General features: G+C 39.8%; 1 protein-coding gene across 3 annotated transcripts; it reads right to left on the minus strand.

Annotated features, from left to right (window-relative positions):
• Positions 1-1,286: 1,286 nt before the first annotated feature.
• Positions 1,287-15,704, minus strand: LOC146669917 (protein polybromo-1-like). 3 transcript variants are annotated; one of them, XM_085406568.1, is made up of 29 exons: positions 15,591-15,704; positions 12,304-12,453; positions 12,076-12,173; positions 11,811-11,958; positions 11,558-11,707; positions 10,483-10,599; positions 10,329-10,397; positions 10,143-10,241; positions 9,977-10,062; positions 9,800-9,879; positions 9,478-9,694; positions 9,012-9,153; positions 8,725-8,819; positions 8,343-8,622; positions 7,842-7,947; positions 7,109-7,748; positions 6,805-7,016; positions 6,494-6,679; positions 6,228-6,385; positions 5,876-6,127; positions 5,647-5,792; positions 5,225-5,382; positions 4,938-5,121; positions 4,416-4,617; positions 4,125-4,326; positions 3,821-3,973; positions 2,767-2,816; positions 1,866-2,079; positions 1,287-1,697 (listed from the first exon to the last, which is right to left on the minus strand). In XM_085406568.1, exons 2-29 carry the CDS (start codon positions 12,442-12,444, stop codon positions 1,534-1,536), a joined length of 4,749 nt encoding a protein of 1,582 aa, XP_085262694.1. In that variant the 5' UTR covers positions 12,445-12,453; positions 15,591-15,704; the 3' UTR covers positions 1,287-1,533. The 3 variants fall into 3 exon arrangements, with proteins under 3 accessions (XP_085262694.1, XP_085262693.1, XP_085262695.1); XM_085406567.1 differs by having other exon boundaries at positions 9,800-9,885; XM_085406569.1 differs by lacking the exon at positions 15,591-15,704 and adding an exon at positions 3,193-3,354 and having other exon boundaries at positions 9,800-9,885; positions 12,304-12,449.
• Positions 15,705-17,329: the final 1,625 nt, after the last annotated feature.

Here is a 17,329-nt window from a genome sequence, read left to right on the forward strand (position 1 = left end):
GATAGATAGATCCATCCATCCATTCATCAGGAACTGCTTACAGAGCAAGTATGAGTGATGTCTGAGTGGCATCATTCAAGAGATTCTCACTCATAATGATTTTGTTCATATATAAGCTAAGACATGTAGAAAAACTTTCATATTTAGTAAAAGATATTTATTAACACTATCTAATTACCAGCATATTTTCTGAGTGTTACTCAATGTCTGTAGGCACTGGGATCTTGGTGGTTGCCTAGGGTACAAAATGTCATCTATGTTTTGTTTGTTTTAATTCAGTTTCATTTCATTTCACAGATGTTAATAGAGGTTTACTAACTCTATGATATCCAAATTGAAAAATCTGTATGGATTTAGCATAATATATTAATCATTCATTGGAATAATCCAAATATGCAAACTAAATATCACATATTTGTTTGTAAGGACACCTTGAATGTTTTCAAAGGTGCCTACTAAAAATTAAATGTAGGGGTGGGTTTAAAAAAATGATTTTCCGATTCAAATCGATTTTAGCTTGAATAACACAATATCGATTCATTAAATCCTGAATTGATTTTTAAATATAAATGTATTTTGCCAGAAACGTCAGAATCTCAGGTTAAAGCTCACAAAACTTTTTCAACAACCACCAAACAACTAAAACAGCAAATGAGAGCAGGTAAATGGACTGCGCACAAAGATGTAAACACAAAGCGCGGACCCGACGTCTCACGAGTCTCACAAGTGTCAGTACTGATAAATGATCAGAATTATACTATTTCTGGCTGTCTAAGTCAAAGTGTGCATCACTTTAGTTCAAAGAACCAGCCAGATTTACTGTGAAGACTGGGTGGGGGGAGGGTAACTGAGTTTATTTGGGTACCAGCACACTGGTAAGGGGGGAGGTGGAATGGCACACATGGGGCTAAACAGGTACTACAACAATGTGTGGAGGTGACACTTGGTAAAATAGGAAGAAAAAAAACCTCCTAATCATGTTGAAAATGAAAAAGAAGTGGCCGCACAGTAGAACAGGGAAGATAAAGTATACAAGAGAGTAGGGCCAAGCAAGGCAACTGGAAGAAATAGAAAAAAGGAAGTCATTTTTTCTAGGCTAATAATAGGTCTGGAATAAGTTCAGCCACACGACCATTAGGAAAACATGATTCAGAGCAATGTGTAAAATGCAGGAGTGCAGCATGTGTTACTGAAATGTAATGGATACAGACAGCTGCTGTAGACCTCTCAAGTCATGGTCCTCAGACATAAACAAATACCAAATCAGTCAAGGAATGCAGCCGTGCTGAACTCTTCACATTTTAATTGTGAACGCGTGAAATCCTTCAGTACAGAATGACAGTCATTAACAATAATGCACTTTGAACAGCATATTTAAACTGTAAAACAGAAAACAGCATCAACACAGAAAGCAGCTTGTATGAATGCAAACATTTCTTTTTATTATGACAACACAAAGTAAAGACTTTTTAGTGAGCTTAACCCTCATCCTGTCTCACAGGTTTCGGAACAGAGGCTCGCAGTATGAGCATGCTACAGGTTGTGCATCTGACGGATGTTCAGGGTATCCCGCAGCATTAGGTCACGTAGTCGCCAAAGTGCATCTGCCATTGTCTTGTGGGCGCCCTTACTCTTCAGCCAGTGGGACGGCAGTCTGCTCTCTTGCTCTTTTGTCAAACGCACATCTTGTTTTTGAACTGAAATTGCAAAGACATTAAATCAAAGATGAATATGAAAAAAGTACAATTAAACAAAATATTGGTATTCATGGATAAGAAATACGCGCAGTATGTGGAGATATTTCTACTACTGTAACTACCTTTCTATGTAGGCTGAATGACTAACTATTGAAGTATAAAATGAACCTGAGAGAGCTTGGTCCCATTTGCTAACAGTTGAGGATTCTGCTGTAAGGCCCTCGATGTATCTCAGGTAAGCCTCAGAGTGGAGCACCCGCTGATTTTTGGCAGGCGGGGACACAAACACTGGGGTGGATGGCTGCTGCAGTGCAGGTTGTCCCATCTGAGCCTGACCAGGGTACGGTGGTGGAGCCTGCTGTCCTGGGCCAACCAAACCCATCTAAACATAACAATGCAAGAACTCCATTATTTCTCTGATTCAAACTATAATTCAGCTCAATTCCACTCAATTTCTTTATACAGCCCAATATCACATGTGGAGGTTGAAAGGGTTTTACAAGCAGGAAAAAAATATAAAAAGGACATTCACATTACATTTGATCATCATCAGTACTGACATGTATACAAAGCTATAAAATATTGGCAGCTGCCACTGCTACCCCTCCTAGTAGATGCAAGTATGGTATAAATTTGATAAACCTAGGTGACTTCCTTCTTGAATTATTGTATTTACAAGATTTTCAGAAAGGTTGACCTCTGACCTTAAGATCAAGGTCACCAGAATTCGAACTTGTCCAAAATTATTAGTAGATATACCTGTGGTATCAATTCCAAACTCCTACGTCATCTCGTTCACGATTTAGCGGATCCACAAACTCTGAGGTGTAAAAATGCAAATGGTATAAAGGTACACTTTCTTGGAGGGAGCTAAATAAAGTGCAAACATTAAAGAAGTTTTTCAGGTACTCTGTATTGAAGTTGTTTGATGTAAACTTTAAACCAATGACCTGATGATTTCCAGGCTTATATCCAAAACACACATCTGCATCAAGGTTGCAAACTATACCTAGACACAAATCTTATATACAGTTTTAAGGGATTTCTTTTTCAGAGCCCAACTGATTACCTGAGATCCATGAACACTTCCTGCTCCAGGTCCACCTACTCCATTGATACCTGTGAAGATATTAATCCATGACAAATTGGAGCCAGCCAAGTGCTACTGGTTTATATTCCAAATACTATGTTAAAAATACAATACTAGAAATTAACCGGTGTTTTTAGCAATTTCAGAAATGCCAATCGTTAAAAAGATGATCACATGTGGATTTATTAGCATCATAATCAAGGTTATGTTAACACATTACCATCAGGTCTGTTGGTAATGAGCTGCATAAATACCCAAGTCCTTGATGAGACTATGCGCTCTCAGCTGTCTAGTCATCAACTTAAGGACCTCAGCCTATTGGTACAGGTAGCCCCTCCAGCAAGTCAGATTGGTAGACAGGAAGCAACTGCTTGATAGGTGGTGTGGCTATGACAGCACTCTTACCAAAGTATGGTATTCCAGGGAACCCAGGCATAACGCGCAGGAGATGTTGGGGAAAGACAGGCACCCCCATGTGATGTGGTGGTATGCCAGTCATACTAACCATGCCTTCAACATGTCCTTGCAGGGGCATCATAGCTGACCTATATGCACCCATCCTACCTTCTTAGGAAGGAACAGTAGTAACACAAAACAGCAACATGCATTAGTCAAACATGCATTCACTACCAGGCATGCAGTTATATGTTACTATATATAAATGAATGGAAAAGGTCACACAAATGGGAAATGTGCATGAAATCGTTTTAGTGTATGTGCAGCATGGCCAAGCATTCATTTTACCGTATAAACCCTTAAATGGTGTATACCACCCTTTCATGTGTAGGACACTCCATGACCCAATTGAAATGCAGATTCTACGATTTTTATTATGTGTCTGGGTGATGCATAATGGGTGTTATGCACAATTTAAGTTTATGAATTAGGTGAAATAATGTTAGAGGCAATATAAAAGGAAATCACAGCAAAATGAAAACAAAAAATTGAAGATGTGAGTAATTCTAGCAGTTAAGCTTCTTATTCCAGTCTTGTAGTGTGCACTGGGGATCCATCTGCATCTATGAGGGGTTACCTGACACAGGCGTCATGCTGGGATTTAGCATCCCCATGGGGGTTGGGGGAGGCACCACCCCCATCAGTGCCCCTACTGGGGTACCTGCTCTAGGGGACGTCTGATGCTGGGCCCTCTCACGTTCCTGTTGCTCAGCCACTTTTGCTGCTCGCTCTGAAACACAAGAAATATAAGTATAAGGTGTTAACTTTATCATTCACAATTCGTGAGCCATAAATAAGTGGATCGATAGATTCAATCAGTCAATCCATCAATCAATCTCTATGCTATCAACTGAATAGGAATATCAAATAAAAATACTCACCTTCATACTCTGCTTTCCTGGAACTGTCCAGGTTCCTCCACTCTGTGCCAACAAGGCGGCTCAACTCCCCAAAGGAAAAGTCTGGGTGCTGAGCTTTTATCACCGCTCGCATCTCACTGCTGAACAGTATGTAACCGCTCATGTTGATCTTCCTCTTTGAGCCTTCCTTCTTTGAAAGCCCTTTTATGGACTTTGGTGTGGACTGTAACCAATCAAAGGGGAATAATCCGTAAAAATACCGCACAATTATTATTGCTCAAAATTATTTAAAATAATTACTTTCATACTAACCTGCGGAGGAGTGTAAGGCATGATATCCATGTCACTAGACATGGAAGACTGCATCTGTGGAAGAGTCTGGTCCCCTAGCTCGCCATCATCATCCCCAAGATCCTCTAGCTCTTCATCAGTCATGTCAGCAAACTTAGCTTCCAGTTCCTCAATTTTCCTATCTAACAGAGGGGATGGCTCCTTCTGGGGTACTATAAGCTTCCTGTACAAGACATTCAGTGTAATTTATTCTTCTTTTCCAAATAAATTCTTCAGTTAGGAAAAGCTTGTTAATTGATTTAAGTTCTCCTTTCAGTAACTCAAATACATACACGGATGGCAGTAGAAAATTAAAGCACACACAGAAATGAAAACCATCCAGTATGAAAAGATCAGCTGTCTCTATGCAAACTATGCCAGTCTTTAAAACAGTTTGGACCAATAAAACATTTATTACTTAGCTCTTTAACACTTAATAGCTGAGACGTCTTGATTTTTCACCAACCAACAATGATAGGCATACATAGCCTACAGACTGTTCACCTAAAATAGTAGATTTCATCTTCCAGCACCTTCCCAGAGAGTGAGAAGCGCTTCAGACCTTTGAATTTCTTCATCTGCTTCTCACTCTCAATGTAGCGGCTCTCACAGAGCAGAACGTTCTCTTCAGGCACTTCAGTCGGCCGACATGACAAATAGTCTTTGAAGGACGACACGACACACTTTCCTGTGAAATGAGAACAGATTTGATTAATGCTTTTAAGGATTCTTCTGATAATGTTATCATCATAAAGTAGTACACAAAGCTGACGGTGTTCTGTTTAGGGTACCTATGATGCAGGTCATGGGACAAGTCTCCTCCAGGTTGCTGAGGAACACTTCCTTCTTATAGAACATCTTTGTGGGTTCGTGCTCTGTTTCTTCAGGATGAATAAAGATGGGACCAAAAAAGTAACCCGCTCCATCGCGCATCCACATTTTCTCAATCCTGTTCAATAAAAAATATAAAAGACGCTGTTTTTTAAGCATTTGATTAACTATGATCAGCATACAAACAATAGAGTTTCAATTATTATAACTGCAGGGAAGCATGAGGCATATTCCAAATGGCAGTTTGGAAAAAGCAAAATTGAATTGTAAGCACATCTTTATAACTAAGCAAAAATATTAGTATTATAATATATTATAATACTAAGTTTTGTCTGTCATAACAGAAATGCTGACGCAACTTTCACAGGAGCAGCTACGCTACCTGCCAACTCGATGGGGCACAAGTCCATGAGAAGCGATGTAAACGAAGTCTGCTACTTTAAGCCACAGGTTGTTGTAGCAGAGTTGCTCGTAGTACTGACACCCTGGCTCCCCATTGGTCACATCCAATGGCACATCTTCCCTTTCCTGCAGACACAAATCATTTTGCTGACAGCGAGACTTATATGCACACTACCAGTTTTTATAGAAGCAGTCAAATCGCTATTTACCTTGTCTATTATACCATTTGTAATCTTGCTTTCATCTGCAATCTCTGGTGGCTTCTCCTCTTGTTTCTGGGCAAAAATGGATGCCACACGGACTACAGGAAGGGGTACCTCTCTGGGAACAAACCGGACAGAGCTCAAGGGCATCGTCCACATCTTGATCTTTTTGAAGGACTTGGACTTGGCAGAGTAACGGGACTCACAGACATAAACATCCTCCGCTCTGAAGCCTTCAGGATGAAGCTTGAAGTATTCCTTCAATGAAAAACGCATTTAAAACAATAAACAAAACAAAAAATGGCCATAAAACAAAACCTATTATTAATCTAAAAAGAACAAAAAAGCAGTGAATTACCTTCACAAACATGACCACACATTTTCCCATAATCTTGCTGACAGGAGCTTTGTTATAATAGTCACTCTTAAAAACTTCCTTCTCCAGGAATTTCCTTGTAGCCAGATGAAATGTTTCATTTGGCCTATAGAACCAGCAGCCATACAGCCACTTTTCCCCTGTGTGTATAAGCGGTAGAAAAACTTACTCAGTTTTACTGCCTGAAAATATCAATATGATTTTTTGTTTTAATGACAAAACAATTTAGTTAGTGTTAAGAGACTGACCGGTGTTGTCTTGCCAAAGACGCTCAATGTAGATTATATGGGGCTGGAGGTTAGGCTCCGCAGGCTCCACGTACACGTAGTCGCCCACATGGTACATACTGTCCTTGAAGCTGCAGTCCTGACTGTATGTGCGCTGTAGGCCCGACTGCCATGATCCTCCAACAGGATCCTCCCTCTTCTCTGCTTCTGTGAATTCACCACATATTCAGCAAAACAAGGCTATATGCACAGATGCATGGTAGTCTATGATAGCACTTTTTATGGACTTTTAGTTTTAATACATAAAGTGTTTGACATGTTTGACATAATACCGATTTTCTCCTCTTCTCTCTTAATTTTGTCTTCTTCAAACTCCTTAGGGAGCTTCTCTTTCTTCTCCTTTTCGACATCACTATGCAGATGCTTAGAAGTATAGCTGAGCGCTGGGGACATCAAGATCTCTCCGTTCTTACACAGTTCATCTCTGATACGTATGAAGAACTGCTGCAGCTCCACAGCATCTTCAAAGATCTCTGAGTCTGTCCTGTAATGAACAAATGGTGTAACACTAACTTCTGCTTCTTTTAATAATAAGCACTGATTTGGTTTTGTGTACAATGTTCAGCAATACTTTACCGATTCAGTCTTCTGGCCTTCTCCAACACTTCAAACATGTGGTCCTGAAATACATCCAACCTCTTGTAATGGCCTCGATCCACATTATTTCTGATAATCTCAAAATTGAGCGATGGCTTCTCTGGGTTAGCGGGATCAACAGCTGGGATCTCAGCGAGTGAATCGCTGTAACAACGTCCCTCATCATCTTGGTGGCCGAGCACAGAAACAAAGAGGCTGCGAATGAGTTCCTGGATGAGGCGAGGCACATCGGGGACATGGGCATCCTCTCCTCCCTCCAGGTCACGCCTCGTCTCTAACAGCACCCTGTGCAGCAATAGAGCGTCGCGGTAAATCAGAGACTCTGGCTCATTGTAAGTGCAGGCGTTGTTGAACATGAGCACCAAGTCCTCAACCAGAGCATCTACATCCTGGTACTTGTTAGCCAACATGTGGCTCCTGATCTTCTCCATGTCCACAGGTTTCTTGATGGCAATGTAATAGTCAGGCAGCTCAGCACGAGAAGGCAACCGCAGGAAGATCGTGCTGAGACGACGGCCCCGCTTATCAGTGTAGTTCTTGACAGCTTCGTACAGTTCATGCAGTTTCTGCTGTAGAGGTGTTAAATACTTTGACTTCTTTAGAGTAATGCTGTTCTTTCCTGCAACAGAAGTAGGAACATTTCTAATTCTTGACAGATAAGAAATTTACATACTTGCATATATTGTTTGATTATGTTACTTGAGTGACATACTTATTTTCAACTTTGGGGACATCATGTCATCATCATCAGTTGCTGGGCCAAGCTCTTTGCGCTTGTCTTTCATGATCTTCTCTAGGACGTCTGCATCGTTGTAAACCTACAGATACAGAAGTTCAGGGTAGACCCCCTCTAGGTTCAATCTCTGTGTCAAACAAGCCAACTTTCCTTTGATTGGCTGCCCCTTGCAAACAAAAGATTTGAAGTGGCTCCGCTGACAGAACTGCATGGCTTAGATGATGATATCAAAGATATCTGGTCTTAATAAATAAAGTCTGAGCTTCAAGCTCATAGGTGTGTGTATATGATTGATAATAATTAAAAGCTCAAAGGAGACCTTTGAGCTTTTAATTTTTGTCATACTATCTACTCTAATAGTGAAAGAAGGACTTGTCTTCAGGAACAAGAAACAAATCAGCTTCTTTAACTTTAGAAAATATAGAACAAATAACTGGGATCTCTAAAATGTATCAAAAAAAGGGAGGCGCATCAAACCTGAGAGCCTTCCTCATTGTAGTGTCGCGCATTGCGGAACATCAGCTTCATATCTTCCAGCATTGAGTCTTCGGTAAGGTACTTGTCTGAGCGGATATTGTGCTCTATGGTCCTCAGGTCCATTGGTTCCAGGATGACTTTGTAGTAGTCGGGATAGTCCTTCTTCGAAGGCTTGACCATGAAGAGGTCACACAATCTGCGACCAGTGCCAGCTTCTCGCGCCTCATTCACAGCAGCAAAGAGAGCTTTCATCCTGTTTTTCTTCGTATTCTTCTTGTGACTAGAAGCCAGAGAGAAACCACCAAAGAACTGTCACACAGGTATCCCCTTTCCAAGAAATGACCAACTTTAGAGAATTCAACAAGTACGTGACAAAGTGCACCTTTTTCTTTTTGTGCTACTGGTGTCAGAGGTGGCAGAGGAGAGCATGCTGTCGCCATCATCATCATCTCTCTGTAAAAGCTCCTTTCTCTTCATCTAGGTGAAAGGTGATAAAAACAATCCGGAGTTACAATAATTCTTTAACAAAAAAAACCAACAAAACAAAACACCACAAAACTGGCAGAAAGGTGTAATCTTTAATAATCCATAAAGGAGCTCTTTTTTAAAGAGAATGTCCAAGCAAATCCAACATAGACGCACAACTACAAGGAACAGGCAGGCACTGACCTGCTGAATATGCTGAAGTTTTAGAGCACGCTTGTAGATGGAAGAGTGAGGAACGTTGTAGCGCTTGGCATTCTCAAACATCAATGTCAGATCTGAGTCGATGTGCTCAACACTCTCATACTCGTTGTTTTTCATCTTGTTCCTGTGGGGAATTATGGGCTCTCACATTTGGGAAGGAGGGCACAGGAAAACTGAACTGTACAGTGAGTGTGTTTGATGCCACATTTTCCCACATAAGATAAAAAAGACAGGATGCAGGTGAAAAAAAAAATAAAACAAATCATTGATGAAAACATTGAAGAACAAATGAGGAACAAAACGAGCTGATATTTGCCAATATAAGAAAATGAAGTTTTCTTTCTTGATTTCTTTAAATTGTGAACTACAAATAATTTTGCCAAAATTAAAAAAAACAACAAGTTTAAGAGCATGAAAACAGCACTATGAAAACACAGTTCTGTCATACTTGATCTGATGAAGGCAGATGGGCTGACTAATCTGGTGGTAGTAGTCTGGGTAGTCTTTCCTGGACGGTAGCTGCAGGAAAGGCTCAGAAATCAGCTGGCCCTGGCTGTTCCTGGCACCGCGCACAGCTTCATACAGCTGGAAGATGGGATTACTCATGTCCATGTTAGAGGTCATACTCTCTGCCTCTGATTCTCCCTCATCATAGTGGACAGACCCTGTCAAACACAGGAGATAAATGGCTAATGGCTAATCTCTGTTACAACACCGTAAAGAGCAACTTAATCAACATCCAACAGTTTAACAATGAGATGATGATGTACCGGAGAGTATGCCTTCCTCATCACTTTCATACTGAAGAGCCATGGTGATAGCTGAGAGGCGGTCTCCCTGTGCAGATCTTCTATTCCTTGCAAAGACAGACAGAAAAATTTAAAGAGCCGAGTCAAAACCACACAGTTAACACAACTTCTCTCTACATTATTCCAGGTGTTAAGTACCTGATACGAATGCTGGACTTGATTGGCTCTCCGTGTTCTATCTCTGACTTCTTTTGTGCAAAAATCTTTTTAATGGTGTTTGCATCCTGCAAGACAACAGCAAGTCACAAGTTAGTGTCTTGGACACCAGCAATAGCCTGTATCGTGCTTTCAGATGCACCCTGACCTTAAACACCTGTGATCCAGGCTCATTGTAGGTTTTGGCATTCTTGACCAACAAGTCTATGTCCTTAGCCATGGCATTGACACTCCTGTAATGGCCCAACTAAAAGCAAAAGTATTGGTTGGACATTTCATTAAGAAAATATTTAAAAACACTAAATCAGAATTTAACAGGAAAATATAAGCGTACCTGAATCTTTTGAGCGATGATTTTCAGATCTATTGGTTCCTTAATGATGGCATAATAATCTGGGTATTGCTAAATGAAAAGGGCAAACTGCAAATCAAACTAAACAAACGTATTTTATGTTTCATTTTACAAGTCATACTCGAGGTTCTCGTACCATTTTGGAGGGAAGCTTCTGGAACAGCTCGCTGACAAGGCGACCAGTGGGCTCAGTGTACGACACCACAGCATCAAGGAGCTGCTCAAGGACTTCTTTCAAACAGGTAGGTGCACTCTGATATGCAAGTATTTACATGAGTCAAGCAGCAAAATACAGTATCATCTTTAGTCATGTCAGCTGTAGACCGTATTCTCTTTACTGACACAGTAAAAGATGGCTTTTAGATCTGTTACTGCTGGGACTGAGTTTAAAAGTCCTTAAAACAGATGAGCTAAATGTTTCACATGACAGAACTGCAACTGCAATATCTTCAGAAAAATTTAAAGTCCTATCCGGTCGCTACTTCTTCTGCAAAGATCAGTGTTAGTATCTTGGTATAAAGTTTACATAATGCATTAAAATTTAATCACACTTTCTATTAAAAAAATTTGTAATTCATGATTAATTTTCTCATTATTACTACACATAAAAGTGATCAGCTTTATTAACAAATTAACCCCTGGAGAAATCTTGCTGTTTAAAGAGCACAATGGCATTAATTGATCATCATCATTTATCTGTAGGCTGCAGTCAGAAAACAAAGCAACGACCTGTTACTCTGTTGCTGCATTTATTGGTTAGTTTGCTTGTGTGACTCATATTTTAACACAGCAACCTCATGTTTGTAGATTTTTGGTTTTGGTCTTTTGGTGAGTTTAGCGCTGGTAAAATATTAAAAATAGCTGTGACGGTAAGTAAAGCAAATCAAATAACCTGAGTATAAACTTCAAATAGCCCAAATCAAACTTTTCTGTTTGCCAATCCCATGGAAAACTGAAAACCCAGTGAAATACTTCATACATATGCAAGTGTGGAATAGTGCAAAGAATGGGACACTCCAGTTGTTGCAGGGCTAATATGGCTAACATAATTTTTAGCTTTGATCAAAACTACACTAACTAGAGCTGTAGTAAAAATGCAACTGAGGGTTAGCTTTGCTGATTACTAACAAAATACAGAGAGATGATTCAATGCTGATTCTGGCCAGTAGATGGCTTATACTGAAGAATAACAATGTATCCCTAAAATGCACCTCATCTTCGGTAGATCCTCCAGGGTTGTCTTGTGCATCATATCCATCTTCATCATCTTCATCATATTCCCCTCGCTGAACAAACTCATTTTTGGTGCGCAGGTAAAGGTCCCACAGTTTGCAGGCTGCTCTGTATTCTGGACTGTCCGACTACATTAGGGCAAGACAAATTAATTTTATGTTCATACTCTGGACCTTACACTTCCTTTACAAATATGTTAAACCATTTAGAGTAGAAATATCTATTTGTTACCTTATAATAAGTCTTTGCATTGTTGAATAAAAGTTGAAAGTCACTAGTTAGTTGTTCAACATCATCGTACTCCTCCATCTTTAATTTTTGCTGGATCTTCATCATGTCAATAGGCTGAGACACCACATGGTAATAGTCTGGCTGATTCCTGTAGGAAAATTAGACTTTTTTTGTAATGTTTGTATTCAACTTCACATTTTGGGATTGCTATTATAGGATTTTAATAATGTAAGTATATCTAATGATCACTCATCCCTCTCATCACCTCCTTTTTGGGGCTCTAATGAAGAGCTCACACAACATCCTCCCCTGGTCATCCTTGTAATCTCTGATTGTGTTGTATAGTTCGTGGCATACAGCGATCTGTAAGGCAAAATTTAAACACTTAAAAACACCCACACCCTTTTCATCATTAAATACTTACGGTCAGTGTGGCACTATAATTCTCACAGTTCATTTTTTAAGAAATGGTAACTGAAATTTGTAAAATTACAGGATCCACAGTAGGAATGTTTGAGGTCCTTCTCCTCTTTCTCCCAAATGAAGGCACTAACGATGAAGCCTGGCTATCGTCAAAATCTCCTCCACTCACACTGCTAGAGGGAGACGTCGCCCTTCTCCTTTTCAAGGCCATGACGAACCCCTGAGAAGACAAAGTCCAATTAAGTAACAGCATTTGGGAAATAATGCACAGAAATAACAGAGCTATACTCAGTTGTACTGTATCAGAAGCAGATGATTAGATTGTCACTCATGAAAATTATAAACTGATATTATGAAGTCAAAAGATTTGCCAGCTGTTCACGGCGGTGCTGCTGTGACTTTCCTTGGAGTCAAAAGGGATGAACATAAAATAACAATTTGACGTGTGATTTCCTATACCTACAGATAACGTGGTCTCAAAATCTCACTAAGATGATTTCATGTATTAAACATAAAGTTGCCTTAAGGTTTAGAACTGGTCTCTTCCCCTTCTTGACAGATCCTCTCATCCTTAAGCGCAACATGTACTGCAAATGGCATGAAAAGGGCAGAAAATAAACAAAGAAATCAGGCTCGAAGCATACAGTGTGGCTCTCGTTTTCTTGATTTAACAAGAAAATGCAGGTTTCTCAAGTATTCTGGATTTCTGGCATACACTTTCACTTTGAAAAACTAGCAATAAATGATGTTACTTCTCGTTATAGTAAAAGCAATTAAGTATTTAGTTAAAGGAGTCTCAGTAAAATCAAGAACGTCAGTGAAAACAATTTCCGCAAACCCTTTGTTGTACACACAACCACACTGTATGACTAATAGTTATGAAAATGATTAAAAATCTAAGCAAGTAAAGCTTAAATGAGTATGAGAATGGGGAGCATGAGAGACTCCCACTGAAATGATCCACTGTCACTCCGCGGGGGTTCAGCAATAGTTATTAGTATTAGTTACAGTAGTTCAGTTAGTAGTTACTAATCTTATTCCCAACTCAAAGTTCTTCCTCAAACCCACATTTTTTCCTTTACACATGCACTCAACAGGCACTTTATTAGGTACATCTCGCTAGTACTAGGCTGGCCTCCCTTTTGCCTTCAGAAATACAATAATTCTTTGTGACGTCGATCTAACAATGTGCTGGAAACATTCCTCTGAGATTTTGGCCCATATTGACATGATAGCATCACATAGTTGCTGCAGATTTATGGGCTGTATATCCATAATACCAATATGCCGTTCTACCACATCGCAAAGGTCCTTTATTCAATCAAGATCTGGTGACTGTGGCGACCATTTCAGTGCACTGTCATTTTCAAGAAACCGGTTTTGTGACATTGCACATTATCCTGCTGGAAGCAGGCATCAGAAGATGGATGCACTATGGTCATAAAGGGATGGACATGGTCAGAAACATTACTCAGGTAGGTTGTGGTATTTAGGCGATGCTCAGTTTAAGAAGGGGTTGAAGTGGGTCAAGAAAATATCACCGGCCTCATTACAACACCACAATCAGGCTTAACCATGAATATAAGGCATGGTGATTTGACAAGGTTCAACGTGATTTGCATTCAGAGATGATCTTCTGCATACCTTGGTTGTAATGAGTGGTTATTTGAGTTATCTTTCCCTTCCTATCAGCTCAAAGCTATTCTCCTCTACCCTCTGGCATCAACGAGGCATTTTTATCCAGAGAATTGCCCGCACTGGATATTTTTCCTTTTTCGGATCATTCTCTGTAAATCCCTAAAGATGGTTGGGTAAATCCCAGTAGATCAGCAGTTTCTGAAACAGCCAGTCTTGCACCAACAAACATACCATGTTCAAAGTAATTAAATCACCTTTTTTCACCCAATTCTGATGCACGGTTTGAACTTCAGCTGGTCATCCTGATTACGTCTACTTGATCTTTGCATTATTGAATAAACTGCAGTCCCATGTGATTTGCTGATTGTATATTAGTTATATTAACAAGGACTTGGACAGTTTTATGTAATAAAGAGGTTAGTGAGTGTATGTTCACGTAGGGTGTACTTGATACCCATCATCTAACTGACATTCACACCCATTTAAAACCAACGACTGCGTGTAGACTGTGTACCCAGAAGAAGCCCACACAGTTGCAGGCAGAACATGCAAACCAGCCTGTAGAATCCAAACCCATCTCTAAAATACCGCATCACTGTACCCCAAGTCAATATAGCCCATAGCTTACATTTTATTTAATACATACATATCCATTTAAAGTGTGGATTCTGAAATACACACATTTTGTCTTCTTATGTTTACTTTTATATTATACATGACATTTTTACATTATACAGGAGTATTCTTTAATGTACAGAAAGTGAGGATGCTCAACTGTTAATTCTTGTACCAACGCTAATGTGTAAAATGACAAAGTACCAAATGATCAGTATTATTGTTGTCATTCATTCCTCTTTGTGAAACAGCCAAAGTAGGATTTATGCAGCACCATAGGTGAACACTGGCCACTGCTCTCAGTAAATGTAATGCAGATTTTTGGCTGCTATATCCCTGTAGAAAAGCAGTAGTAGTAGAAAGCTTAGTCTGCCTCTTAAACTAACTGTACCCATTTACAGAGTAAACAGCAGTGATCCTCATACATATGTGATATCAAACAATAGGCCTAACGCAGAAATGTCAATAACTGTAATAAAAAATATACTATTGGCACTGTGTACAGTGGAAGGAGGACCAAAAAGGCACGTTGGAGCCTTAAATGATGAATTTAAAGGTATTTAACATATACTTTCGGGAGAGGAGAACTAGGAAAATGAAGGTGTTTAAAAAATAAAATAAAAATAAACAAACCCTCTGCTCTCCTAGTAGGTTTTAAGTACCTTATTTTACGTTGTTAAATGCTGCAGCTCACTGCTTTCACCTCGAATGACATTTCGCTTAGTGCGCGGCAATGATGCTGGTATGTCTGGAGGTCTGACTCGCCAAGAATGTTAACAGCTCTCCCTTAATGCTCCCCAGCAGCTGCGCACAGGCTGCCGTCCAGCGTGCACACATCAGCAGCCTAGCATGCAGAACGGCAGCTGTCCACACACCTGAGTGTCTGTCACTCAGCGTGGACAGGTACGCACCTCGGAGCAGCTAGCCTTAGCTACAGTTAACGGTTAGCCTTAACGTTACCTGGTGGGTTAAAGCCTAGACAAAGACATCACTGTAACGACGACTAACGTTACAAAGCTACCGTTATGTGCACCGACGACACTTGTATAAGGAGAGAAAAAACATACACACACGTTTTACAACTTGACATGGCTGTGTGCTTACCTTTTGTGAACACGGCAGCACTACACCCACAAAATCTTAACCATCAAGTAAGCCAATCACTTATCGATTTTAGGTAGGGGGACAGAACTGTAACGTTCTCGCCAATGTAACCTTTATTTCCGTTTGCTTACCTTCACAATAAAAGCGCAGATGGATTTGACGTAGTTATACATGCGCATTTACATTATTGTAATTTCTTTTCTTCTCTTGTCACTTTACTGTGGGGTTTGTTCGATAAGGAGTTGACATAAAAGGGACTACTTTAGTATATATAAACTGTCCCATGCCAGAATTATAAATAAAAAGGGTCAAACTGGACTTGAAAAGGAGCGCAAATGGACTTCCGGTTAGTTCAAAATTATTTTACTAACTTTTACTGCGCCATTAAAACCTCGTTGTTAGTCAAAAAACCTATTGAGCTGTCAGACTTACCTAAACTGTAACTCCAGTTACATTAAGCAGTAACTTTCCACGTATTAGCCCATGTTTGTGCCATATTCACACAAACTCATTTTGCCACATTCAGTCAAGAAAAACAATGGTAAATGGACTGGTTCTTATATAGCGCTTTTCTACTCTACCTGAGCACTCAAGCTCTTTATACAACATTCCTCATTTACCTATTCATAAATTTTTTTCTATGCTTTCTTTCTTTCTTTCTTTCTTTCTTTCTTTCTTTCTTTCAATCATTCATTCATTCATTCATTCATTCATTTATTTATTTATTTATACTCCAATGGATGGATCGGATAAGAACTTGGAGTTAGAATCTGGCCGCGGATATTTGGCATGCAGACTGGAGCAGCCAGTTAAACCATTGAACCACAAACCTTCTGATTAGTAGATGACCGGCTCTACCTCCAATGGATATTACATCCATAATGTTATGTCATGGCTTTTTCTTCTTCGTTTACTTTTTTTTTTTGCAGTATTTGCACATGAAGTTTAAAAATGCTTTAAAATATATCAACAATGTTTTCTTCCTCTTTTGGCTGCAACCAGTGGTCACCACAGTGAATCATCAGCCTCCACCCTCACCCTATCCCTAGCGTTCTCTTTGACAACCAACCCTCTGAATGTCCTCCATCACTAAATCCATGAATGGCATGTTAAATGGCATATTTAACATCTTTTGTCCAATATCTCCACCGTCCCCGGTGAGAACGTCCAAGCCTTCTCAGTCTTGCCTCTCTACCTTTCTCTCCAAACTGCTCAGCCTGAGCTGTCAGTTGTGGTCACTCCCGATAAAAGTCTTAGCATCTTCAGCTTTTCCACCTCCAGCTCAGCCTCCTGTTTGATAAGAGATGGCAAAAAACAATAGGATCTTGGAGGACATGGGAATTATGTGAAATAGCAGAAGGGGGTCTGATGTCCTCCCAATCCTGAAGACCTGAAAAAAAGGGAAAATATATGTAACATAATTTATACATCAAATTAAGTTCTGAATGTAGCTGGCCAAATAGTCATGCCATAGTCACATATGACTTGTGGCACAGAATTTATCTTCTAAAGCCCCAGAAAACAGGACAATATCAGATTTCTTGGGCAATAAGAGGGCACTGGGGAAACCTGTCACCCAGCTTGAAATCCTTTTATTGAAAGATTCACTAATATGAACATTGATCTTGTTGTGTGACAATGAAGTAGTTATTCTCAATTCTTCTACTGTGATATTTAGAAAGAGGAATCTCAACTATTGGATAGATTGTGGTAGACAGATACCCCTTCAAGATAAGTTT

Source organism: Rhamphochromis longiceps, linkage group LG5 (genome assembly GCF_057381845.1).
Source record: "Rhamphochromis longiceps isolate RC_006_pf linkage group LG5, R_longiceps_female_GT1.1, whole genome shotgun sequence".
Lineage (NCBI taxonomy): Eukaryota > Metazoa > Chordata > Actinopteri > Cichliformes > Cichlidae > Rhamphochromis > Rhamphochromis longiceps.

Coding starts and splice junctions, on each gene's coding strand:
- LOC146669917 (XM_085406569.1), bottom strand. CDS start 12,444: ATGGCCTTGAAAAGGAGAAGGGCGACGTCTCCCTCTAGCAGTGTGAGT. Junction 9,886..9,976: donor AAGTCCAGCATTCGTATCAG/GTACTTAACACC, acceptor TGTCTTTGCAAG/GAATAGAAGATCTGCACAGG. Junction 6,386..6,493: donor TCTTTGGCAAGACAACACCG/GTCAGTCTCTTA, acceptor TTATACACACAG/GGGAAAAGTGGCTGTATGGC.